This window comes from Salmo salar, chromosome 01 (assembly GCF_965601325.2).
Source record: "Salmo salar chromosome 01, fSalSal1, whole genome shotgun sequence".
Lineage (NCBI taxonomy): Eukaryota > Metazoa > Chordata > Actinopteri > Salmoniformes > Salmonidae > Salmo > Salmo salar.
Window position 1 is genome coordinate 172,881,878 of NC_138291.1, and position 26,945 is coordinate 172,908,822.

Sequence of the window (26,945 nt, forward strand, 5' to 3'; positions counted from 1 at the left end):
GATGAGCGAGATTATGAGGCAATCATTATAAATGTAACCATGTACAAATGTGGACTACAGTCCTGTCATAATAAATATTTATTATGAAGGCTATATAATACATCTACGAAATTCATGCCTAGAATTAGAAAATGGTACTAGTTGTTATATAGATAGGCCTTGGATGAGCAGTAATAATGTAGTGCGTCAGTGTAGCGGTAGCCTAGCGTGTAGTCTGCTGTGGTCGCTCTCTCTCTCTCTCTCTCTCTCTCTCTCTCTCTCTCTCGCTCTCTCTCTCTCTCTTTTGCACAAGCACACACACACACACACACACACACACACACACACACACACACACACACACACACACACACACACACACACGAATCGGCACGCCCCTTTTAAATGCATATTAGACGCATTGGAAGCCCCGGGTGCAGGTAGTGTGTAGTCAGTCATCCAACGTAGGCTAGATGGTGCAGAGCATACGCAGAAATCCACTAGCAGTTGAGAAAGAAGGAAGAGTAGTACATGGTTCACCGATAAGGCGGATTACAGTTCTACCTCTAAAGATGCTCGATGTCGTCATTGTGTAGCAGCATTGCGTCCCTGTCAAATATGGACAAGCATTCGCTTGGAATATGGACTAAAGCGGTAAGAGTCACGTTATTGGTACTTCACGGTTCTTTCAACAGATATCGACATAAGGAAATACATTTCAGGGGATGTAACATTCTATAGTAGTCTATCCTAAACTATCGTTTGCATCTCAAGCGTCCTCTGTCCTCGCATCCCCATTTTCTAGCGTTCATCTACTCATTGGCAAACTATGGATGCATGCTTAAGCTAATCACGGGAAGGACAGATCATCATGCAATGATTTTGAGCGCACTTCACATACCGACTGCGTCCATACTCCATACTGGATCGATTACAATTCATTTACGTTTTAAAAGCAATTTTACACTTTGGTAGCCTAACGCAATTTGAATGTGCTTAAAATGCGCATCAAATGTGTTTGAACTCTACCATCATAACCTATAAGACCATTATTAATAGTCAGCATCTGTCCTATTCACAACCATGTAGACTACCAACTCATCTGTTTTCACCGAATAGGCTACTGCTTACTGCTGCATTTTGCATTCTTATGGAGAGGTCAAATATCCTTAAATATAGCATTCTTCATCCACAATAAAACCATCTGGTTCCCGCCATAGCCTGTTTCACATCTGGAATTGATAACGTGGGACCTCACAACTCGACGAATTCAAAGCATGTGCAGTCATGGTAATAACCTTATCATCCCCCAAGCACGTAGCTTTACTACACTGTTACTACACAGTAACCACGTGACTGAGGGAGAAAAAAAACAAGCTTCATGGGTTTCCCAACTGAGATTAACCTCCAGCTAAGCATGATGAAATGGCCTGCACAGGTCACGTTGTGCTGGATGCCGAGACTCAATGCAACAAGAACAGAGTGTTATAGGGCATAATGCATAACTGGGTGCAGTCAATGAAGCATAAAACTCCAGGAGGTATGATGCCTTTTTCTTGGTTCAATGGCCCATCACTGTTGAGTATAAATTATTCCATGTTTAGGCTACAATTGAGAGATCAGTTTTAAGGATAGGTTTGTAGAAAAGGTGTGTAGCCGCCATGGTCGTAATACATCCACAGGCAGTATTACTGTTGACCGTGAAATGATATTCGCATAAAATATGCAATATGAATAAGTACACTCAATGCCATTATTAAGGATATCGAATGGATGGACTGTGGTATTTAAGAAAGGGCCAGGCCAGTTTGCATCAGTGGCAGTGGACTAGCCTGGTCCCAGATCTGCTTGTGCTGTCTTTGCAACTCCAATGGTCATTGTTTGGCCTGGCAATAACCATAGGAGTTGGCAAGACAGCACAAACGGATCTGTGACCAGGCTAACAGTGAACAACCAGCAATGTGAAGTGACAAATGCCACAGGGCCAACATTGCAATGGACCTTTCTAGAGTAAGTGAAGTCCTACTATCGATCACTAATGGCATTTTTAGCAGATGTTCTTATGAATTAAGTGATACTTAGTCACACACACACACCACAGCCAGCATGCTTTTTTGTAGGGTGCCGTGCACACCTTTCACCATGGATGAAGAGTAGATTTCATTTGTCTTGAGCAGGGACGGATAACCGAATGGGCACGCAGGGCTGGGGCCCCCCTGGAAGTCGGGGGGCCCTCAGAGAGCATACGGAATTACAGGAAATTAGCTTTTAAACTGCAACATTTTCTCTCAGCCTCATGGCAAAATGTGTATAATAGCAGGAAATGTGCTTATTTCCAAAAATAATAGTGAAAAACAAACAAAATATTAAATTATTTTTTGGGGGGTGGGGGAGGTCGGTGTCAGGGGGCCCCAAATGCGCTAGTCCAGCCCTGGTCTTGAGTTCTTTTTGTAAAGTTTGTTAAAATTCTTAAATAATATTTTTATCATAATATGCCTAAGTGGTAGATGGTATTATTAGTGTGTTTCTCTGGACTCAAAGTGTCCCTTGAGGTCAGCATGTGAAAAATGATTGTTCTTCATGTACACTACACATTGACCATCCATGCCCACATGAACTCACACGTGGCATGTGACAGACATACGCACGCACACACACACACACCCTGCTTTTGAGTGATTCCTTATGAAACCCAAACAAAAAAAGGCCATGATTTTGGGGATTTTCATCAAATGTAATCCATAGAATAGTCCTTTGGAGGAAGGATTGTTGACACGTTTGACATTTGTATCTAAAAGCATAATTGAGAAATAATTAAAGTTGGCATATTAATTACATTTTAGCCTGACCTAGGCCTCTTTTAAGACTCCATAATGTTTCATCTGTTGATGCTACAAAGAAAAAATTGGTGTCATAAGATGCTTTACCGCTTGCTCTGTAATATGATTAGTATTTGGATTTAAATAAAACCATTTGTACATTAGTTTATGAATAGGAAAATATAAACATGAATATAAACTCAGCAAAAAAAGAAACGTCTCTTTTTCAGGACCCTGTCTTTCAAAGATAATTCATAAAAATCCAAATAATTTCACAGATCTTCATTGTAAAGGGTTTAAACACTGTTTCCCATGCTTGTTCAATGAACCATAAACAATTAATGAACATGCACCTGTGGAACGGTTGTTAAGACACTAACAGCTTACAGACGGTAGGCAATTAAGGTCACAGTTATGAACATTTAGGACACTCAAGAGGCCTTTCTACTGACTCTGAAAAACACCAAAAGAAAGATTCCCAGGGTCCCTGCTCATCTGCGTGAACATGCCTTAGGCATGCTGCAAGGTGGCATGAGGACTGCAGATGTGGCCAGGGCAATAAATTGCAATGCCCGTTCTGTGAGACACCTAAGACAGCGCTACAGGGAGACAAGAAGGACAGCTGATCGTCCTCGCAGTGGCAGACCACGTGTAACAACACCTGCACAGGATCGGTACATCCGAACATCACACCTGCGGGACAGGTACAGGATGGCAACAACAACTGCCCAAGTTACACCAGGAACACACAATCCCTCCATCAGTGCTCAGACTGTCCACAATAGGCTGAGAGAGGCTGGACTGAGAGCTTGTAGGCCTGTTGTAAGGCAGGTCCTCACCAGACATCACCGGCAACAACGTCGCCTATGGGCACAAACCCACCGTCGCAGGACCAGGCAGGACTGGCAAAAGGTGCCCTTCACGGACGAGTCGCGGTTTTGTCTCACTTGGGGTGATGGTCGGATTCGCGTTTATTGTTGAAGGAATGAGCGTTACACCGAGGCCTGTACTCTGGAGTGGGATCGATTTGGAGGTGGAGGGTCCATCATGGTCTGGGGCGGTGTATCACAGCATCATTGGACTGAGCTTGTTGCAGGCAATCTCAACGCTGTGCGTTACAGGGAAAACATCCTCCTCTCTCATGTGGTACCCTTCCTGCAGGCTCATCCTGACATGACCCTCCAGTATGACAATGCCACCAGCCATACTGCTCGTTCTGTGCGTGATTTCCTGCAAGACAGGAATGTCAGTGTTCTGCCATGGCCAGCGAAGAGCCCGGACCTCAATCACATTGAGCACGTCTGGGACCTGTTGGATCGGAGGGTGAGGGCTAGGGCCATTCCCCACAGAAATGTCCGGGAACTTGCAGGTGCCTTGGTGGAAGAGTGGGGTAACATCTCACAGCAAGAACTGGCAAATCTGGTGCAGTCCATGAGGAGGAGATGCACTGCAGTACTTAATGCAGCTGGTGGCCACACCAGATACTGACTGTTACTTTTGATTTTGACCCCCCTTTGTTCAGGGACACATTATTCCATTTCTGTTAGTCACATGTCTGTGGAATTTGTTCAGTTTATGTCTCAGTTGTTGAATCTTGTTATGTTCATATAAATATTTACATATTTTAAGTTTGCTGAAAATAAACGCAGTTGACAGTGAGAGGACGTTTGTTGTTTTGCTGAGTTCATGAATACACAAATATGAAATTGTTAATTTGGCAAATTTTCCAATATATCGTTGAACATAATGTACTCTATGGGCATATCAAAGTTCTCAATCCTTCTCAACTCATAACCAGTAATACATGATGTACTCTAACACCTTAGAATTAACATAGGCCTAACCTCTTGGAAACCCACGAAGACCAAGTGATCTTGAACATAGCCTCACTGTACAGCTGTGATGACTTATTTTTCAGTCATTCATTCCTTCATCCATGTTGGCCTAGATATCACTGTCTCACACATAACCCAGTACATGAAAGCCCTGATATTTTCCCCTGTAGCTGGCCATGTCTTTATGTTCAGCTCTAAGGATCATGGAGCACTGGCGATGTTTGGTTGACTGCATGGCTAAATTAAAATGGGCTCCATGTTGCTAAGTATCCGTACCATTTATTTGAGTACAGCTCAGTTGCTAATGGTTAGCCGCTAGCCTGACTCACTAGGCCAGCTGAACTGCCCTGTGGGCTGGAGTATGCCATGTAATGTGTGTTTCTACAAAGTGAAAAACATGGCCTTCTGTGTCCTTCGACCCTACCCTGCTGTGGCCTAATAACAATGACACATCCCCACTGTTTACAAGCTTTATCACTGGGCAAAATGTTTCCATATCAGGGGATATCTTTACATGACACATTTTTGATATTCTACAGAATACAGACCATTTCCAATGCATATTTTACATTTTTGGATTTTGCACCATTTCCTGACAAATTCTGACTCCAGATGTGTCTTTTAGACATATATGATATTGGGATTACTCTGAATATCACACATGGACATTTCCTGTGGCCGGATATAGACTCATTCAATATCCTGAGATATGAGACATCCTATGTTCTCTCTTCATGTTGACAAATACTGACTGTATACATCGCATATCTTGGTTTTCTCAACACATTCAAGATATGAAGCTAGATTGATTCCAGATATGCTTCTCTTGGCTGAGGTCCATATCTGGATATTGATATGCTTTTTGATATGCTGAAAATAAGGAACATTTCTGATGCATTTCTGAGTTTTCAGCACATGCTCAATCCATATTTTTGCACAAATTAGTTTTAAATTCCCGTTGGATATCATACATGGTATGGACGGATATTGACTTATTAGATATCTTCTGATAGGCCTATGTGGACATTTTATTACTGACAGTAAGCCTACAAATACTGACAGTAGGCCTATATAGTATATTTTCTCAGCACATACAATGCATATGCTCTTGACTGAGGTCCATATCAGGGTCTTGATATGCATTTTGATAAGCTAAATAAGGACAAATTAATTTGACCAATATGACATTCATATAATTCTTTCAGACACTAGCTATAATGTTTGTTTTCCCTCTGGATAAAGACGTGTACAAACCACAAGCTAAAAGCATTGTAACTGGTAGCCTAGCAACAAGAATCACATATTTTCTGCTGTGGAGTTCCAATTGTCATTTTTTTTATTTGGGTGCCACAAATTAGTGTGTAAAGAGTGTGTGCTCAAACTGACGACTGGAGAAACAAAGAAGTGAGAAGCTGTTCAGAAAATACCTCAAAGAGGTTAACGCTAAAGTGAGTAGCTAATGTGAGATGTTTTATTTATCTTAGTAACTAGAATCAAGAAATGTAGCTAATTTGGCCAGCAGCCAGTAGGGATAGCTAGCTATCTAGACTTGTTTGGGAAGTAAAAGCTAACTGGTAGCCTAGCTAGCTAACAAATAATGAAATTGCCTTCCCTTCAGGGAAAAGCATTTTTATGTGACAGCTAACATTTTTAAAAGTTTAGGCGTATTTTTGTATTACTAGTTAATATAAGATAGCTAGCTAGCTTGTTCCAGTTAGTTTCTCGTCACGAATGAAGCAGGTAGATAATGGTTATGTGAAATGACAATATTTTCTTGCAATATCGACACAATTTGGATTCATGTTTTATGCATTGACAGTTTGGAGCGGATCACAGACCAACACTACCACCATGTTGGATCTGGACTGCGAGGGACCATCGCTGACGACCCAATCAGCATCCATCGTCCATAACAAACAGGGCAGGCAGGGGGATTGAGGCTGTGCAACTTGTACTTTCTGTTAAATAAATAAAATACATTTTTAGTAAAGATTGGCCTACGTTTGCATCTTTACAGAAAACGTGTTGTGATTGGAGCTCTGGATTTGCTATGCTGCATTTTTTAAACACAAATAGTGGTACTTTGGAAATATTTACTTAGATTAAATATGACGATGTTTGCCTTTCTGTGCCTTGTATAGTCTACTACTGAATATGGTGCAAATGTATGCACAATATATCACCTTCATGTGAAGAAGGACTATGATTTTTTGGCACCTGAACATAATTTGAGGAGGATGAATAGTACATATCATGTAAGGATATTTGTAGAAATTATTATTTTTTGGGGTGGGGGGTTTCCAATACTTAAATGATCAGGTAATGATACATTTCTGAAAATATGTGGATTTGTTCATGCCTAAGTGTAAAGGCTTATATATGCGTCTAGTGGCGCAGCGGTCTAAGGCACTGCATCTCAGTGCAAGAGTCATCACTATAGTCCCTGGTTTGAATCCAGGCTGTATCACATCCGGCCGAGTCCCATAGGGCGGTGCACAATTGGCACAGTGTTGTCCAGGTTTGGCTGGGGTAGGCCGTCATTGTGAATTATAATTTGTTCTGATTTGCCTAGTGAAATAAAGGTTAAATTGTCAGGCGGTGGGTGGAGCTGGTGCATGAAGTCAGGCGCAGGAGAGCAGAGATGAGTGAACAACGCACTTTACTATAGAAAATAGCACAAAGTAACAAAACCAATGTGCGAACAATGCCATACAACACGGGTGAACACAGCACCCGGAACAAACCAGCCGGAAACGTACCAACCCTAACAATAAACAAACACACACAAAGACATGGGGGAAACAGAGGGTTAAATACATGACCAGTAATTGGGAAATGAAAACCAGGTGTGTGGGAAACATAGACAAAACCAATGGAAAATGAAAAGTGGATCGGCGATGGCTAGAAGACCGGCGACGTCGACCGCCGAATGCCGCCCGAACAAGGAGAGGAACCGACTTCGGCAGAAGTCATGACAGTACCCCCCTTGACCCGCGCGCCGACGCGCCGACGCCGGCCTCGGGATGACCCGGAGGGCGAGGCGCAGGGCAATCCGGATGGAGACGGTGGAACTCCCGCAACATTGAAGGGTCCAACACGTCCTCCACCGGAACCCAGCATCTCTCCTCCGGACCGTACCCCTCCCACTCCACAAGGTACTGAAGGCCCCTTGCCTGACGCCTCGAGTCCAGTATAGATCGAACTGAATACGCCGGGGCCCCCTCGATGTCCAGAGGGGGCGGAGGAACCTCCCGCACCTCAGACTCCTGGAGCGGACCAGCCACCACCAGCCTGAGGAGAGACACATGGAACAAGGGGTTAATACGTTAATCGGGGGGAAGCTGTAACCTGTAACATACCTCGTTCAGTCTCCTCAGGACTTTAAATAGCCCCACAAACCGCGGGACCAGCTTCCGGCAGGGCAGGTGGAGGGGCAGGTTTCGGGTCGAGAGCCAGACCCGGTCCCCCGGTGCGAACACCGAAGCCTCACTGCGGTGACGGTCTGCGCTGGATTTCTGGCGCAGCACGGCCCGCTGAAGGTGAACATGAGCGGCGTCCCATGTCTCCTCCGCTCGCCTGAACCAGTCGTCCACCACAGGAGCCTCGATCTGGCTCTGATGCCAAGGCGCCAGAACCGGCTGGTACCCCAGTACGCACTGGAAGGGGGAGAGGTTAGTGGAGGAGTGGCGGAGCGAGTTCTGGGCCATCTCTGCCCAGGGCACAAACGCAGCCCACTCCCCTGGCCGGTCCTGGCAATAGGACCTCAGAAACCTACCCACATCCTGGTTCCCTCTCTCCACCTGCCCGTTACTCTCGGGGTGAAAACTCGAGGTAAGGCTGACCGAGACCCCCAGACGTTCCATGAATGCCCTCCAGACCCTCGACGTGAACTGGGGGGCCCGATCAGACACTATATCCTCAGGCACCCCGTAGTGCTGGAAGATGTGTGTAAACAGAGCCTCCGCAGTCTGTAGGGCCGTAGGGAGACCGGGCAAAGGAAGGAGACGGCAGGACTTAGAAAAATGATCCACAACGACCAGGATCGTGGCGTCACTCTGTGAGGAAGGAAGATCAGTCAGGAAATCTACCGACAGGCCGTTGTGGAACGGGAAAGGGTTGTAACTTACCACTGGGCAGGTGCTTAGGAGCCTTGCACTGGGCGCACACCGAGCAGGAGGAAACATACACCCTCACCCTCACGTCCTCACGTCCTTAGTCAAAGTGGGCCAACCGGAACTTCCCACTAAGACAGCGCACCGTCCGACCGATACCAGGACGACCAGAGGAGGGTGACTTGTGGGCCCAATAGATCAGCCGGTCGCGGACAGCAGATGAAACATACAGATGCCCAGCTGGACACTGGAGGGGAGCGGGCTCTGTACGTAACGCCTGCTCAATGTCCGCGTCCAGCTCCCACCAGGCAGGAGGCCGGTAGTATGGGAGTCTGATCCATGGGCCGCTCCTCTGTGTCATACAGCCGGGACAGTGGGTCTGCCTTTACATTCTGGGAACCTGGTTTGTAGGACAGGGTAAACACAAAGCGGGTAAAGAACATGGCCCACCTTGCCTAACGGGGATTCAGTCTCCTCGCTGCCCAGATGTACTCCAGGTTACGGTGGTCAGTCCAGATGAGGAAAGGGTGTTTAGCCCCCTCAAGACAATGTCTCCACGCCTTCAAGGCTTTAACACAGCCAACAGCTCCCGGTCCCCCACATCATAGTTCCGCTCCGCCGGGCTGAGCTTCTTCGAGAAGAAAGCACAGGGGCGGAGCTTCAGTGGCGTGCCCGAGCGCTGAGAGAGCACTGCTCCTATCCCAGCCTCGGATGCATCCACCTCCACTATGAATGCCAAAGAGGGATCCGGATGGGCCAGCACGGGAGCCTAGGTAAACAGAGCCATTAGGTGCCCAAAAGCCCTGTCCGCCTCAGCCGACCACTGCAAACGTACAGGACCCCCCTTCAAAGAAAGAACAGGCATTTCTCAGCCTTGACGTACAGGTCATGCTCCAACAGTCGTCCAAGTACCCTGTGCACCAGGGACACATGCTCGGCGTGTGTAGCGGAGTATATCAGAATGTCATCGATATACACTACTACACCCTGCATGTGCAGGTCCCTGAAAATCTCGTCAACAAAGGATTGGAAGACTGATGGAGCATTCATCAACCCGTACAGCATGATGAGGTACTCATAATGCCCTGAGGTGGTACTAAACACCGTCTTCCACTCGTCTCCCTCCCGGGTATGCACCGGGTTGTACACGCTCCTGAGATCCAGTTTAGTGAAGAAGCTCGCCCCGTGCATTGACTCAATCGCCGTGGCGATGAGAGGTAGCGGGTAACTGTACCTCACCGTGATTTGATTGAGACCTCGATAGTCAATGCACGGGCGCGGACCTCCCTCCTTCTTCTTCACAAAAAAGAAACTCGGGGAGGCAGGTGAAGTGGAGGAACGAATGTACCCCTGACGCAGGGATTCAGAGATATATGTCTCCATAGCCTCCGTCTCCGCTTGCGACAGGGGATACACGTGACTCCTGGGAAGTGCAGCGTCCACCAGGAGATTTATCGCACAATCCCCCCATCGATGGGGTGGTAATTGAGTCGCCTTCTTTTTGGAGAAGGCGAGAGCCAAATCGGCATATTCGTTGGGAATGCGCACGGTGGAGACCTGGTCTGGACTTTCCACCATAGTAGCGCCAACGGAAACCCCTAAACACCTCCCCGAGCACTCTCGTGACCACCCCGTGAGAGCCCTCTGTTGCCACGAAACAGTGGGATCATGACAGACTAACCAGGGTAGGCCTAGCACCATGGGAAACGCAATAAGGAAGAGACTGATTCTCTCCTTATGACCCTCCTGCGTCACCATGCCCAAGGGCGCGGTTACCTCCCTGATCAACCCGGACCCTAATGGTCGACTGTCTAGGGCATGAACTGGGAAGGGCATATCCACTGGAACAATGGGGATCCCGAATCTATGGGAAAATGATCTGTCAATGAAATTCCCAGCTGCACCTGAATCGACGAGCTCCTTATGCTGGGAATGCGGGGAAAACTCAGGAAAAGTAACGTTCAAACACATGTGGGCAACAGAGAGCTCTTGTGAGCAAGGTGCCGGCTCACCTGGGTTGACGTGAGAGCGCCCTGCCTGCTGCCTCGACTCCTAGAGGAACCTCCCCAGCACCGACCGGCAGCATGCCCTCTGCGGCCACAGATGGTGCATGAAACGGAACCTCCTCCGGTCTCCCTAAGCGCAGCACCTCCCAGCTCCATGGGCTTTGGAGCGGTGGTGCTGGGGGATGGAACCGACAGACCCCGATCTGGACGTCCGCGGGTAGCCAGCAGGTTATCCAACCGAATGGACAGGTCCACCAGCTGATCGAAAGTGAGGGTGGTGTCCCTGCAGGCCAACTCCCGACGGATGTCCTCGCGCAAACTGCAACGATAGTGGTTGATCAGGGCCCTGTCGTTCCATCCCACACCAGCAGCCAGGGTCCGGAAGTCCGAAATGCCACAAAGCAGGACTACATGTATTTTTAGATCTCGCCCCCCCCATCAATGCACCGGAAGCCGTCATAGGGTGTATCATTCAGCGCGCGAATCCCTGACCTGCCTTCCTCCTGGGCAATTATATGTGAAACACATCTCACTGTCCTAGAAATGCCTCAGATATGATGAAAACAAGCCCAGATTCCCCCAGGGTGAAATTCCCCTTGAAGCGGGGTTATGGGTATGTGAACTCCAAACATTTTGTACAACATTTAATAACTGAACAAACTGATTTGAGCTCTTTTGAACATATAGAAAATGACACATATATGCCAATAAAAGGCCCATCTGGAATGTACAGTGCATTCAGGAAGTATTCAGACCCCTTGACTTTTTCCAGATTTTGTTACATTACAACCTTATTAAATAAAAACATTTCCCTCATCAATCTACACACAATACCCCATAATGACAAAGCGAAAACAGGTTTTTAGAAATGTTTGCAAATGGAAAAAATGAAGGGGAAAAAATGAAGTATCACATTTACGTAAGTATTCAGACTCTTTACTCAGTACTTTGTTGAAGCACCTTTGGCAGCGATTACAGCCTCGATTCTTCTTGGGTATGACGCTACAAGCTTGGCACACCTACAAGATTGATAAAGGGGAAAGCTTGTAGATTGATAAAGGGGGAAAAAACAATTTCATCAATTTTATAATAAGGCTATAATGTAACAAAATGTGGAAAAAGTCAATGGGTCTGAATACTTTCCGAATACACTGTATAATTCTGAACTCCTTTCGAGGACAAGTCCATTGACGCAGTCAGCATGAGTGATCGCTAGGACAACCAGATGTAAAACTGATGCATTGCACCTTTGAGGATGGGAAACACTGGAACAGAAGCATGGCTGAGGCCGCCACACGCCACGCTTTGGAATAAAAACTATGTAGTGGTTAAAGTAAGAAGATGATTGGATCATGAGCTTGCAAACCTATACAGATGGAGAGAATATGAGATTACGTCAAGGTTGCGCCCATTAATATGTTGTCCCTTTGTAAGAGATGTACCATTTGTATACCCCCCACATAACTTCCACTGTAGTACACAGCACAACAGCGTGTGCTATCCAGCTCTCACAGATAGAAAGGCTGAAACACACTTGTATTGTTGTGCCGCATATCTACATATCTGGATTATCACTGCTAATATATAAAAAATGTATTATCACTTGACTATAAAGAAGGTCCAAGCCTTAAATTGGCCATTGAAATGCTTTCAATGGATATACCGTACATTGCCACAATATGACAAACCTGGCGCCATAGTGATATTCTGTAACGAAGAACCCGGTTTTGGTGCTATTGATTTTACAATGAAGTGTGGTTCAATCTCAATATCTGACTGTTCTATTTATACACTTTCAGTGTTTCCTCAACCACTCTGTTGCAACTTGCCATCCACCTAAAAGAGCTCGGATGTTGCATTGGGGTGGCTTTGCGCCACGCCTGGAAAGCAATGTTAGGGGAAAGACTGGAGTGGCGTTGGGTGCCTTTGCTCGGCGTTCTTAGTGGGTTTGTTTAGATGAATTCATGCAGTACCCGGGGCCTCTGGCTGGATTAGACAGATTAGAAAGTGGAGGGGTGGATTGAGTGACAGGGCAAATATTGGGATGGGACGCTGTCAGGGAGTCTGATTGCGATGGAATTAACAAGACCAGTTATGGGCTGCGAAAATGGGGCAACTGGGGAATGAGATGGGGGGATAGATAAAGAGAGAAAGAGGGGGGCAGAGAAAGACAGGGATATGGTGATGGAAAGAGAGAGTGAAAGAGAGAGAGGCCTTTGGCAATGCATGGTAAACTGGACTGTTAGGCCACGAATGACATCTCCACAGATGACGCTTTCATAGAAAGACCATCCAGTGTGTCCTCTGCGTGCTTAGCCCCAAAATCAACGTTAATCACTCATTCTCATCTGTTGTTACCCAGCCAGCGGTGACACAAAGCTGTAGCTCTTGTGATGAAGACAAGACAGGCATTAGCTAATGCCTTAGATGTCTCAGAGTATCAAGACGACGAGATGATGAATGCGTTGCATTGCTGTTCTGACGCATCCATTCACTAACAAAGGTGATAAGGGGGTTGAGGTTGATGTACTGCTTATAATAGAGCATCTCTACTCCAAGCTAAAAGTTCTCTATCAAGAGATCTCTATGTGGGTGATTCTCATGAAACACAAAACATGTTGCTGTAGTTTGTCCATAAATCATAAAAATTGTATACTAGTTGAAGTTTACGTTAAACTATAATATTTATTATATACAAACACAGTGTCTGTGGACATGTATGTCATTAACGTAATACATTTTCAAGTTCCTGTAAAAACCAATCAGTTTTAAATAAAGTTTTGTTTACCCACGATGCATCATCTAGTGGAGTAGTAGAAGCTAAGTTAGTTTATTCATTTATATGCCTTCAGAATTAGGTTATTATTCTCAAACACCCCCTTCACCCCACTTCTCATTACCGAAACAGCTAAAAAGTCAAATTTCGAAGAAAAAAAAGTCTGATTAAATTTTATTAGAATTTCATTTGAACATTTTTTATTTTCAGTGTTATGTTTAACTCAGGCCTTTTCATTAGGGGAACAATGTTAAAAAATACAAAACATATATTTGTTTTTAACTTTTTTGGACTGTTACATTAATGCTAATGTTTGGGAAATTGTGATAGGACATTTCTTAAAAAATGAGAATGATAGTAGCCTTGCATGTTAGACTAGTCAACAAACTACTGATATCATGTGAGTTTTGATAATTAGAACACTGTGTGTGTGTGTGTGTGTGGGGGGGGGGGGGGGGGGGGGGGGGGGGGTTGAGACAGCAGATGTCTTTTCGATTACAAGTCATGCTTCACAAATACACTTTAGAGTGACTGCCCACTAGGCCCCCTGGACAGCTGTCGCAGTTAAGTGACATATTAAGCTCTGGTGATTGAACATTTCCCCATCCTGTATATGAGCCTAGCTCTTCTAAAACTGTTTCATGATCGAGTGGTACCTTTTCAGAAAGGCTCTCTCTGCTCCTCAGCAAGCAGTTTGTCCACTCTGTATGTGGACTACAGTCATCGTAACATCATGTTTTGTAATATTGCATGTGAGAAGGCTAAGCAGAATGACAACCAGCTGGAAGATGTTACACATCAAGACAGAAGTACTTCTCCGACTCACAACTTGACAAGACAGTCATACTGTAGCTGTGAAGGGCCAAGCTCATTGACATTACATGAGGCCAGGGGGGACTATTCTTGAGGGCACGATGTCACAGAAAGCTCCTATAGAGAAATACATGGTGTAGAACAGACATGGTTCACTGTCATTTAGAATGAAGAAGTGTCTCACCTCCATACATTAGCCTACATTCATATCTGCATAATTCTCTGCACACCTGCTAGAGAAGCTGCAGGTGCAAAGAAGTGACTGTGGAAAGGGAATACTCCACACTACACTACATCTTGCTGTGTTACCATGGTCAGAAGCTCAGACACTCAGGAGTTTTGATGAAAGCCACTGAATGAAAAACATGTCTCATTACAGTCTGTGTAATGTTGGAGGGAGATTTCCTGTTCCCAGTATCTGCAAAGCTCTGAAAAGTTGTACTCCACTGAATAAGCCCCAGGTGTTATTAGGTAAAAAAAGGTTTAGTTGTGTTGTTACAATGGCAAGGTTGTGGGTTCAATTCCCACAGGGGACAAGTTTGAAAATGTATGCACTCACTACTGTAAATTACTATGAGTTAAAGTGTCTGCTAATGTGCATTTGATGATGGGTTGTATGGTGGGTGTGGTGAGGAAGAAATCCCAGGTGTTCCATTGTTTAGGTCCCCCTGAGTCAGGCTAGAGGTCAGATGAGGTTTAGGGTGTGGTGTTAGAGGGAGGGGTGAGGTGGCTGTGATTTGTCACCAGGCAGACCAGCATGGCCAGATGGTCCTATGAAAGATCTGACGGGAGGGAGCCAATAATAGGAGGACATTGGAGAGGCACTTATCACTTATCAGTCCCACTGATGGGACTCCTATAGTGTCCTCACAAAACATCCCATTGCACCATTCACTTGTTTTTTGCTTCTTTCAAACGATTCCCACAAAATAGAATTGCAAATTCCCATACGACGAGGAAGTACTGCTAGTCCTTATTGTGCCCGCACTGTTTTGTACACAGTGAAGGTCCAGGTCATCACACTTATATAGATAGACAGTATGTTGTAATTGTGAGCAGGGCTTGGGTTCTATGCCATTCACAGGGCTGGCCATTGTGCTATCTTACAAATGGGCGGGCTACACAGGAATTGCTGGAGAGCCAGGTCTTTCATGGAGCGGGCCTGTTACTTTGACACTCAGCTCATTTGGCAGAAAGAGGTTAGACAGTATGCAAGGCTGCAGATTATTTAATACACAGTGGCACCAGACAGAAACATGTGGACGAGGAAGTGATGATGGAGGCTTTCGGATCCCACTATTAGCTATCCGCTGCTATCTCATCATTGTCATAGTAACTAGTCAGTGCCGCCCACTTGTAGCGTTTTTTTGCAGTGTTAAAATTAATTACCTGCAATTCTACACATTTTGCCACGACTTATGCCATGTTCATATGATATCTGTGTGCAAGTGACTAACAAAATCAATGGGGGCCCCTGCAGGTCAGGGACCCTGAACACATGCCCTGCATGCCTGGTCGGTAATTTGGTGATAATTAGGCCTAGTACAAGGTTTAGATAGCTGGCTAGACTAACTTATCTTTAGATTTTTTTTGACATAGCTAGTTGAGTGACTACCATAACAAGTGGGAAACTACTGATGCACTACCACATTTCAAAATGGCACCTTGTGTATTCAACTTTTCTAATTCAACAGTCCCCCCCCAAAAAGGGGGGGGGGGGGGGGGGGGGCGTGGCCCTACGCACAGCTCAATGTCTGCTATAGGAAGAGGCAGCTCTGTAAGTAATTGTCAAGTGGTGGGGTCGACTTTGGTCATTTTTTCGAGGTTAAGTTTCTTACATTCTGTCCTCATATTCATGAAAGCACAGCTGACATCTTGTTCAAAATGCAGGCTGCTAAGTCTAAATTTGGCCAAGATACAGTATATGAAAATATTTGTATCTTTAAAATTGCGGGGAGCTGCTACAATGAGTGTCACTCATAGCACTTTATCTTTCCAGATGTGTTACAAAGCTCATCAGTATCTAGTGGATTTGAATGAATGGTCTAACACAGAAACAGGTGAAGGCCGTACTACTATGGTTGGCAGGGGAAATGCTTAGGGAGACTGAATGCTCCAAGCGCACTAGTGTGTAAGTGTTACACATTCAGATGGATAAGGGGCTTTCATTGGAGCCATTGATTTGACTCCCTGGCTTTGAATCGTAACAGCCTTTGCCTTTCAACAGGAACGTGATGCCTCTTGGGGACTTAAGGGCTGCTAGTGTCTTCACATACTGTAGTAGCACACAGCTGGGTTCAGCAAGTTGTGGAAGAGACCATACAAACCTAGTCCTTAGCGCGTCCATTCTGGGCTGTATTTTCAGCTGGCGTTAAGGAGGCGCAAGTGTCAAACGCACGTTAGTTTGCATTTTCGACCCGTTAAAGACAGCGATCTGCTATTTTCAAAATGTTGCGCAAGGATTAGTAATTGACCTGTCTTATAGCAGCTCGTTGGCTCTCAGATGGGAGGGGTGGAACTATTTGAGGTGTGTCCTTAAGAACATGATCCAGAGTGCTAATTTCAGACAGCGCGTCTTGGGTTATTTAATACCAACCAAAAGCTGGTTTTAGTGGTAATGCGGTTGGTTTTGGCATGAATTTTGACATCGGAAACGCAGCCTAACCAGTCGAGACACACACTGCCCATATGCACATGGAATAATATGCTTTTGGTGCTTGTATAATTCGTATTTAGAAACTGCTACCCTTACCCCAGGCCTACTAGAATGAAGGCTGGTTCAACAGCATTGGCTAGTGTTTTTTCTATCTTGGCGATGTTATGATATCATTACATTTCACATGTATTTATTGTTGTAAAAAAATTAAAAATAAGATTGTTTGTTTTTCTTTTAATTTATTACAACCAAACATAGAATGATTCACCTTGGTTTTATGGTGACACGTATACAATGCAACTTCTGGAGTCGTGTGAATGGGATCTGCTCTGTAAAATGGTTCCCATTATGTTCATGAAACATATTTGGGAGCAATACAACGGTGAGTGGACATTCTCCCTTTCTCTTTATATTGGATCCTTTTCCAGCTGTGAAATGTTTGGATGTGCGTGAAACCCTCCATCGTCTGTCTTGTTTGAATATTAAATGCCCACATGGAGAAATGATGGTGCCTGTAAGTGTTATATTTAAAACAAGTTGTTATTTCGTTTCTGTAAGCTATTTAACAAACCATAACGGATTGACTTTGGAATTGGAGTTGATTCCAAGGCAATACATAAAAGACCGCAAATACACAACTTGAAGCAACTTGGAGCACTATCTGATTGGCCAACTTGTTTATTTATCAAAATTCAGCCCTTTTGCACCAGTGCCAGCAAATCCACCGATAATTGTGGTTGTGAAAATAGCACAAATATTTCTGACAGACCCCCGAACCAATAGCTCTACCACCAACGCTTAGATTTACCATTGCGTTAGAGGTTTGTTAAAATAGAGCCCTCTGTGTCAATGCGTAGGCCTGTTTCTCCTTCCATGTGCTGAATGACGTGAACATCTGCTGAGTTCGCTTTACACACCACTGCTTGTTCACAAAAGTGACATCACTGCATTTCTTACCAAAGCTCTTTGTTTTACGCGGTCCCTTAAGATTGAGAGACAAGGCTCTTATTCATATCTTCGCTGTTTAGTTTGTTAGCTTGTTTTTCAAAATGTTTGTGTCACATGCTATTATGGGGACAATACTCTACAAAGAACCTGCCTGCATGAGCTTGGTACCGACATGGTTTCAATGCGGGTGCATTTAAATGTATCCATATGGCATTGAATACATTTTCAGCAGCAGACCACTTAGTCCTCTCTCCCAAAATAGAATTTTGGAACGAGCAGGTTTGTTGTAATAATTGGCGAATAGGGATGGTGCACATGCCAGATCAGCGTAGCGATTGTATATGAGCCGTGTAGAGAATTTTGCTCATGAATGAACTGCACAGCCAGGAAGAATCTTAGCTGAATAATTCATGTCCATCTGCGCAGGCAGAGGTATGGGCAGGTAGGCTCAGCTGGCACCTGCAACCATTCACACACATTCACACGATCACGTCAGATGTGAAGACCCCAATAAAGCACAGTGCCGTGGAAGAGAAAGGTGGAAGGAGAGGCCCAGTAGTGCTATGATAGAGTAGTAATAGAATGAGCTAGACCTTAAAGGGATACATTGGGATTTTGGCAATGAAACCCTTTATTTAGTTCCCCAGAGTCAGATGAACTCATGGATACGATTGTTATGTCTCAGTATCCAGTATGAAGGAAGTTAGACGTAGTTTCGCGAGTCAATGTTAACTAGCGCTAGCAAAATGACTGTAAGTCTATGGTATCTACTAGCATGCTAGCAGTTACCATAGGCTTCCAGTCATTGCACTAAAGCTAGTTAGCAACTTCCTTCCTGGAGGGGTCTGGGGGTAGAATCTGAGGAAGATATGTAACTTGTTGTAACTTGTCACTCTGATGTTAAAAGCGAGTCTTAGCAGAAATGAAAACATAAAAAAAGAATAATAATTGCGGTGGCGGCAACTAATTTAGTGGAAACACTGACGTCACTACTAATACTATTACAGTGCATTTCTCTCTCCTTGCCAACTGTGTGTCTCTGTCATTAACTTTTATGTTCCAGTTGTGCTGAGCCATTTAAAACAGGGTGAGATAATCCTGTTACGAGAGCTGAGAATGCATCGTTCTTCCCGCGCTGGCACGTCAACATGCAGCCGTATTCATGAAAGATCACGTGGGGATTCCGTTGTGGATCGGTGTGATGCATATAGGGTTGTTATAGACATTTTTCTTTGCAGAGGCTGAGTGCTGTCGGCCACGTGATGGTCACGTGATCTTGAGGGATCATGAGAAGCCGCCAAGTGAGACACCACGGAATGGATTAACATAATCCTGTAGGGAACGTGTGTGATGCTTGATGGTCTTCATTTACATATCCCTGAGGTTGGACCAGAAACACAAAACAATATGAGCATCTTGTTCCTCACACTTGAGCGTGTTTTTAATGAATGCTGAAAACAGTTAACCCTTAAAGGCTAGACAGAAGGGGGGGGGGGGGGGATTGGTTTAAGCCTCCCTCTCTTGTAGACAGAGGACAGCGAATTTAACCCAGTTTTCTTTTTCATCTTGTGTGTCACAGTAACACAGTTGCAGCTTGTGGTTTGGCTGAAGGCATTAATAGGAGGTACATGACAAGTATTGTCTTATTTAACATTTAGCCATCAGCTTTTTCTGTAAGTCTTCACCTTACAGCAAACATTAATGCTTTTAACCATAGGTGTATCATGTGTATCATAGTGTATCATGCTTTTTGATGTGCTGGTGAGGCATTTCAGGTATATCTAGATGCTGTCTCTCAATCAACTTGTACATTATACCAAAAACAATCATGTGCCCTTTAGGTAGAATAATGCACCTTGGTTTGCAAGTAGCAGCGGTAACAGTTTCTGGTTCCCTTACATGGGGCCCCATAGGAGTTACAGAGCTGGTGTTGTTGCGGTGTTGCTACGTTGCAGGTGCCCATATGAACGTACAGCGAATGTTTCACTGCATATCTGTCTAGACTGAGGAAATGGATGTGGGAACACCTGCATTTACACATGCCCTAATATGACTAGACCCCCATTGACTGGGAACAAAGGTTATCTGTAGGTCAAATCCTTTCAACATGCTATGCTTCCAAGTATTTAATTAAATCATAAATCCATTATCTTTGTCCGTTTGTCCGTTGTCAGATAAATTAGGAATGTTAGTGAGCTCAGTACTATTTCAGGCGTTTGTAAATCGATGTTGTACTTGCACTTTGGTGTACTCTTGATGTCACGGTTGTTGTCGTTAGTAAATGAGATTGTTGTCCCGTCTCTGGCAGTGGCAGCTTGGTCCCTTGACATTTAGCTAAGACAAGATGAAGTGAAAACCCTCAAGAGAAACTATTTTGAGCCTTGAATCCATTTCTTGCTGTTCTGCTGTCAACTGTGATAAGAACAAGTAATTGAGAAAAGTGTTTTAATGAAGTTGCAAATGGAACGTTTAGTAAGAGAAGTTACATCTTTTGAAATGGAATATTTACAGTTTAGGAATATACAGCAGTTTATATTAATCTAGGGATCCGATAAAAGTTTATAAAACAATCTACATTTATACACAAAATATTCATCCTTTATGATAATGGAAAAACAGTTGCAGATGTAACACATTGATACCATTAATGTTCCATCCACACGGCTTTGATATTAGTAATTACGTAGTCATTACAGGCCTGTTATGAATCAAACCTACTATGCAATACTCAAACAGAAACATTAAGATTAAAATGCATGAAGAAATGTTTACTAACCCTCTTATTATTTATGTCTATGGGGTTTTAACTGGCATTCTATTTACAAACATCCTTAACTCATCCGTAACTCATGTCATCTTATTTTGGGATTTGACAGAATTATTTACGCTGGTTTATTTAGTGTGAAGCTTGTGTGGGTGTGTGTTAGCGTAAACAAGGCTCAGTTAGATAGACAGTGTTGACTGCTTGCTAGATCTCCAATCAGTCTATCTATGGGGATCAGGATTAAGATAGCTCTGTGTGATTCTCCTGTACACCATGGGCAAAACGTGTTGAGTAATGTTTTATTTTAACCTTAGGGCTAGATGCAGTGTCAACAGCAAATGCATGTTGATCTAGGATATCTTTGATTTACCAGTAGAGATTTTCAATCTGTGGTAATTCCAGTTCTTTGTCTATGTGAGTGTACTATATAAGGGTCCCACGTTTTACGTCAAGCTCTTCACCCTCTACTCTGTCAATCATCCTTTATGAATTTGTATATTCAATACATGTGATGCATATTACATTGCACACATGAACATGAATTTTGCTTACACATGTTTCTTTCTTTTTACCTCTGCAGGGACCGTCAACCTTAAATCAACTTGATGGGGAAAACTAGGAGAGTCCCTTTAAGATGACACGCACAGACCCGCCTGACATACTGGTATCGACTGTGTATAAAGATATAAAAGTGTTCCCTGTTTCTTCGCACTCCAAGTCCTCCCAACCCCCCGAACAATGTGATTCCCCAAACCGAAGCACACTGGACAACAATCAGGATAACAAGAGGCACTGCCGTTCCTTTGACTACAAGTCACTGGAGTACCCCAAACACCACACGTTCTCAATGGAGCACCCTTACAGGAGGGCTGATAGGCATGCTGCTAATCCAGACATGGCCTGGAATGCCTTGGGCCGCCAGCAGGGATACCGCTTTTCTGCACCGGACATTTTCAACCACAGACTGACCCCTCAGCCATTGGTCTCAGACATGGCTAGTGAGGTGGTTGTTCCAGTGCAAAGGAAAAGGACCAGGTCAAAAAGTGCCCCCAGAGTCCAAACTAACCTTACCCCTGTGTCCTTTGAGGAGTCCCCTTCCATGGGGAGGAGGGGTAGGGAGGCCCGGAGGGAACCTAGGGACCCTAACTGGAGACCAGAGGTGTCACCACGTAGGGAGTGCTCCTACGCAGCAACCAGGGCACTAATGCATGAGGTGCATCCCATCAAGCTCCAGCCACAGAGGAGTGATGCTAGCCGATATTCACCCCTCTATGTTGCTGACCATGTAGAAGAGGGAGGGCGGGACAAGCCAGCCACCAGCCCTCACGTCAGGTGTCGGGTGGACATCAAACCAGATGTGGCTGTCTTGCAAAATGCTGGACGGAAGCCTGCTACACCCAGAGTTGACATACCTTGGCAGAGGTACCCTAGTGGAGGAAGCAGGAGCCTGACAGTACCTCGCCATTTCACCTTCTCAAGGACCTCAACTCCCACTGACTCTTTTGGTGGTGAGTATGGGCAGGCATACCAGTATTCCCGCAGCATGCCAAATAGTTACATTCAGCCCATGGAGATGCCTCTGCAAAGAATGCCTTCCCCAGGTGATTACTATGGCAGGGAACGCAGGGCTCATTCCAGCCCCAATGTGCCAACCAAATTATTTTATGCAGACGACCCTGGGAGGTATGTGGCCACAGCCCCTCCCCAACCAAGGACTTACTATCAGGATGATCGCTATAGTATGCCAAGTCAAAACCTTACTCCCAAAATGCAGTATGTACAGGATCCAAGGACCCGCGTGGTGCATACTGTACCAGCCCGATCCTATTACACAGAGGTAGAGCCTTACCCATACCCAGTTCAAGCTGCATATCCGAAAGCCTATGCAGCAAGTGAACCAGGGCCATATATCATTCAGACCCCGCCGGCAAGAACATTCTATGGAGATGATCTAAGGACTTATCAAATTCAGTCTGTTCCCCCGCGGATATATTACGCAAATGAGATGTATACACCTTCACAGGAGCATCACATTCCAGCAAGGGCATATTATACAGAGGGGCGTCGACATGCGCGAGTCGTCCAGCCTCAACCAGATGACTGGTATGGCTCTGAGGTGTCTGGTTATTCCACCCATCACCCTGCCTCATATGGCTCTCAGGTCACACCGACCAGAGCTGTTAGGCAAGAGCCAGCGCTAACACCATGGTATGCTAACCCATGCATTGAGCCGCCACGAATCGGCACTGATTCCAAACCTTACTCGAGGTCTTGGGATAATATCCTCAACTCCCGTGTGGAGAGGGAGCAGCCTATTCCAGTTCAGCGGGGTCGGAGTTATGAGAATCTTATTGCCCAAGCAAAGCGCACTGCGTCTGAAGACGACAGACCACAGCCAGTAGTTGTCAACCTTTCCAGTTCACCGAGACGCTATGCAGCCTTGTCTTTGTCTGATAACTCTCTAATTGACAAAAGCCCAACATCGGAGTCAGGGAAGACCACCTCTAGTAAGCTCTGGTTCGTCGCCCCTGAGATTACCATCACTGATAATGACATTCGACCAGGCAACCTTAACAAGTTCGAGGCACGAAGAGCCAGCTGGGATGTGCTGCACTCTAAAAGTGCTGTGGTTCCAGAAGCTTCTCAGCCAGACACTATGTCCTGCTCTGTGGACTCTACCAAAGAAAAGACGCACAACAGCGCCTCTCTACAGCAAAGCCTGGAGCAACTTGATGAGCTTCTAGCTGATCTTGTTACTGACTACAAACCCCCTGCCACTAGGAGGCCAAGTGAGGATTTGCTGGATCAACTCAAGAAGCTGATCGATGAAGAAGAAGCAGCATCTCTGTCCAGAAAGGGTTCAAAGGCAGGGTCAGAGGAACCACCCTTGGACAAGCAACCCACCTCTATAAGAATGAACCCTGACGCCCTTCGAGATATGGACTGCAGCAGTGATGCCCTGAGGAGTGCAGATGAGTGCTCCCCAGACCAGAGCCCAGACGAGGACGACAGCATGATGTGCTCAAACAACAAATGCCGACGGACAGAGACCCTATTCAATGCTTGCCTCTACTTCAAATCCTGCCACAGCTGCTACACTTACTACTGCTCCCGCAACTGCCGCAGGGAGGACTGGGACATTCACAAAGAGAGTTGCCTGTATGGCCGAATCGGCAGCGTGTGCCGCCATATCATCAAGCACTGCCGGGAGACTGTCGAGGTCCACAAAGCCTTCTCGCGCATTGCCAAAGTTGGCTTCCTTTCCCGGGGAAGGGGAGTGCTCTTCCTGGGATTCCCAAACCCAGGGTTGTCCGGTAACTTCCTACAATACGGCCTGGAGAGCCTCCAGATGTCCCCGACTTACCTGTCTCTACGGGAGCTGGACGGCTTCAAGGACAACCTGGGGGAGTATTGCAAGGAGCTCCAGGAGGCAGGCAAGGACTATGACCCAAACGAATGTTTCCTCTTGAATGTATCCATTGCCGTCGGCGAACAAATGCCTGACGGACCTTCACCAAGGAATCAAGCCCCAACTGTCAGGAAATATGCCAAGGTGGCGCTCGCCTCCTACAGCCCGGAGAAGAGTAAGGTTCACAAGAAAGAGAGGGATATGGAGACGTTGATCCTCACGCCACCCCCTGGAATGGCTGACATCGACAATGAGGGAGAGGAGGGCAGGAAGGCCAGGGAGATCTGCTTCATCAACATCCAGCGGGAGCTGCGAATTCGAGGGGTTTTTCTACGCCACGAATATCCAAAGGTATACCAGCAGCTCTGCGAGTTTGTGGAAAGTAACAGGAGGTTCACCCCCACAACCATCTACCCCATTGACAAGAGGACTGGTAAGCAGTTCATGTGCATGATCATGGCTGCTTCTGAGCCCAGAACACTGGACTGGGTAGGCACCCCCCATCTCCTCGATGACATTATTTAAGTGCACCTTTGGTTGTACATATATATGTATAGAAATACATATATATTGTTATACATATCTATATATCAAGCCTATTTATTATAAATGTTTATAGATATGTATTTTACTATTGAAAAGAGATATATTCATGTCTGTGGGGTCAGTATTATTCATTCTTGGAATATTGCCTGTCAGATGCGGATATGAGTACAATAGGCTCCATTATTTATTTATTTCATCTTTGAACTTAATTCACCATTTAGTAAATGTATTCACAACATTAATCTTTTATTGGTGCCAGGTCATTTTCTATTCCATTATTCTGCATTATTCTTTTTGGGGTAGGATTTTTGGTAGTAAAACTTTTTTTTGTATTAATTAAACATTTCTAAATGCATTATTTGAGGCTAAGTAAAAAGTGACTAAGTAAAACGTGACTATTTTTCATATCTGATTAAAGTGGCATATAATGCAGAACATTTTAAAACATGTATTATTTTCTTAGCTACTCAAATACTTTCTATGCAAAGAAAAATGCTTATTGGGATAATTTCCACATTCTAGTAAAACTGTTATTTGCGCTTGATAAAAGGATACAGAAATACTATTTATATTATATTATACAATATTATATTATATTATCCAGTATCCACAGGACATAACTATCCTTTTAGAATTTCACATATTTTATTAACTCTAACAAAAATAAACAGTTTTTGATGTAATTGAAATTATATTTTGGGTGGATTTAAACTAGTTCCTCAGAATGCTCAGAAAGACACTGTTTAATGAAAAAAAGGAAAGCTGTGCTAATATAATCCTCTTAGAAAGGGGTTTCAAAGTCTCACTGCTTAGATTGGTAGTGCTGTAAATTGTTACCTTTTTCCTGAAAGTGGTTTTATTGACGTGAGTTTCAATATAATTAATTCAATGGTGCTTTAATGTATGCTTGGTAGAATTACTGGAGCAATAACGGACTTGAAGATTAACGTAAAATGATTGATATGGTACCAGTCGTGTGTTATACACAATAGGTGTTGGCTTGTACTGTTCAATTTGAAACACTGTGAATAGTAAAAGAAGTCAATCATTCATCAACTTTAGACATGGTTGGTACCGTGGAATCATGCAATCTCATATAAGCTAGTTTATAAATTGCTATTTTTACATAATTTACAGAGCATAATATATATGAATTAGCGAGCGAGATTTGCAACAGTTATTGTCCTTAGAAAAAGGTGAGCCAGGTTTGGCAACAGTAGCTGTATGGTATGTAAAGTTTAAATGCTTGAAGAAGTTAGTTGTGTATTTGTGCTGCACTAGGTTGATTACGTGTGTGATATTTTTTGTATGAGAATGAGAACCTTCAAAAAGAAAAGGGGATATGAACAGCTATGTTGTCTCATAATTATACTTTTATTTAGCCTCAGTTTGCAGATTAAAATATCAAACAAAACCTCAGTATCCAGGAAATGTTACAAAGATTTCTCTAAAATGTTATTTTAGACAGATCTCTTTGACATGGGACTCACATACATATATATATTGTTTCTAGGTGAAATTGACAATTTTTCATTACTCTATGAATTCTACAGTTTATTTTAAACCAATGTTCAGTATCTACTGCTCTTTTGAGCTCAAATATCTGTCAGCAGCAGGTTTACATAGAGTTCATTCATATCATAGCTCAACAGTTTCTGAGGAAGGACTATTGTTTATAGCCTGTAGCACATATTTCAGATATACTTGTTTGGCTGACTGGATGTGTACAGATGCAATGAGAAGTAACTGACTGCATGTAATTGTATTTCTTTTCCCCAGCTTTATCATAACCTCAATGATGACAAAATACAATAACCTGCTTGATGATTTGATATTTAAACATGGTTGAGAACTATTATACTATAGAAAAAAATATTGATATTTTTTATTGTGTCAGCCATTCAAGTGAAAACAAGGAAATAAAGAGACCTCAAATTAAAAATGTTTAGAAAATGTTGTTTGTTGTATTTTTTCTACTTTCATCATATGTATCTGAGTATGTGATATTTATAAAGCATATCTAATAAATGGAATGGGAACACTGGTCAATGCTCTCTGCCTGTTTTTTAGGTGGAAATACAACCACCTGATTCTGTTGTGATGGGCCACATCACTTTGGCTAAAATGTTGTTTGTGAGTTCGTGTGTGTGCGTGCGTGTGTGTGTGCGTGCGTGCAAGTGTGTCCGCTTCAGTCATTTAAAAAATAAAGAGCGAGCTCCTTTCAGCTCAGTCTCACACCAGCCAATAGCAGGCCAAGCAAACCAGTTACCACTTTTACCCGT

General features: G+C 44.3%; 1 protein-coding gene across 1 annotated transcript; it reads left to right on the plus strand.

Moving 5' to 3' along the window:
* Nucleotides 1-400: 400 nt before the first annotated feature.
* On the plus strand, nucleotides 401-26,707 carry ajm1 (apical junction component 1 homolog). The gene is made up of 2 exons (XM_014144072.3): nucleotides 401-633; nucleotides 21,289-26,707. Exon 2 carries the CDS (start codon nucleotides 21,343-21,345, stop codon nucleotides 24,640-24,642), a length of 3,300 nt encoding a protein of 1,099 aa, XP_013999547.1. The 5' UTR covers nucleotides 401-633; nucleotides 21,289-21,342; the 3' UTR covers nucleotides 24,643-26,707.
* The last annotated feature ends 238 nt before the right edge of the window (nucleotides 26,708-26,945 follow it).

Excerpts from the sequence above, each read along its gene's own strand:
- ajm1 (XM_014144072.3), top strand. The coding sequence starts at position 21,343 with ATGACACGCACAGACCCGCCTGACATACTGGTATCGACTGTGTATAAA.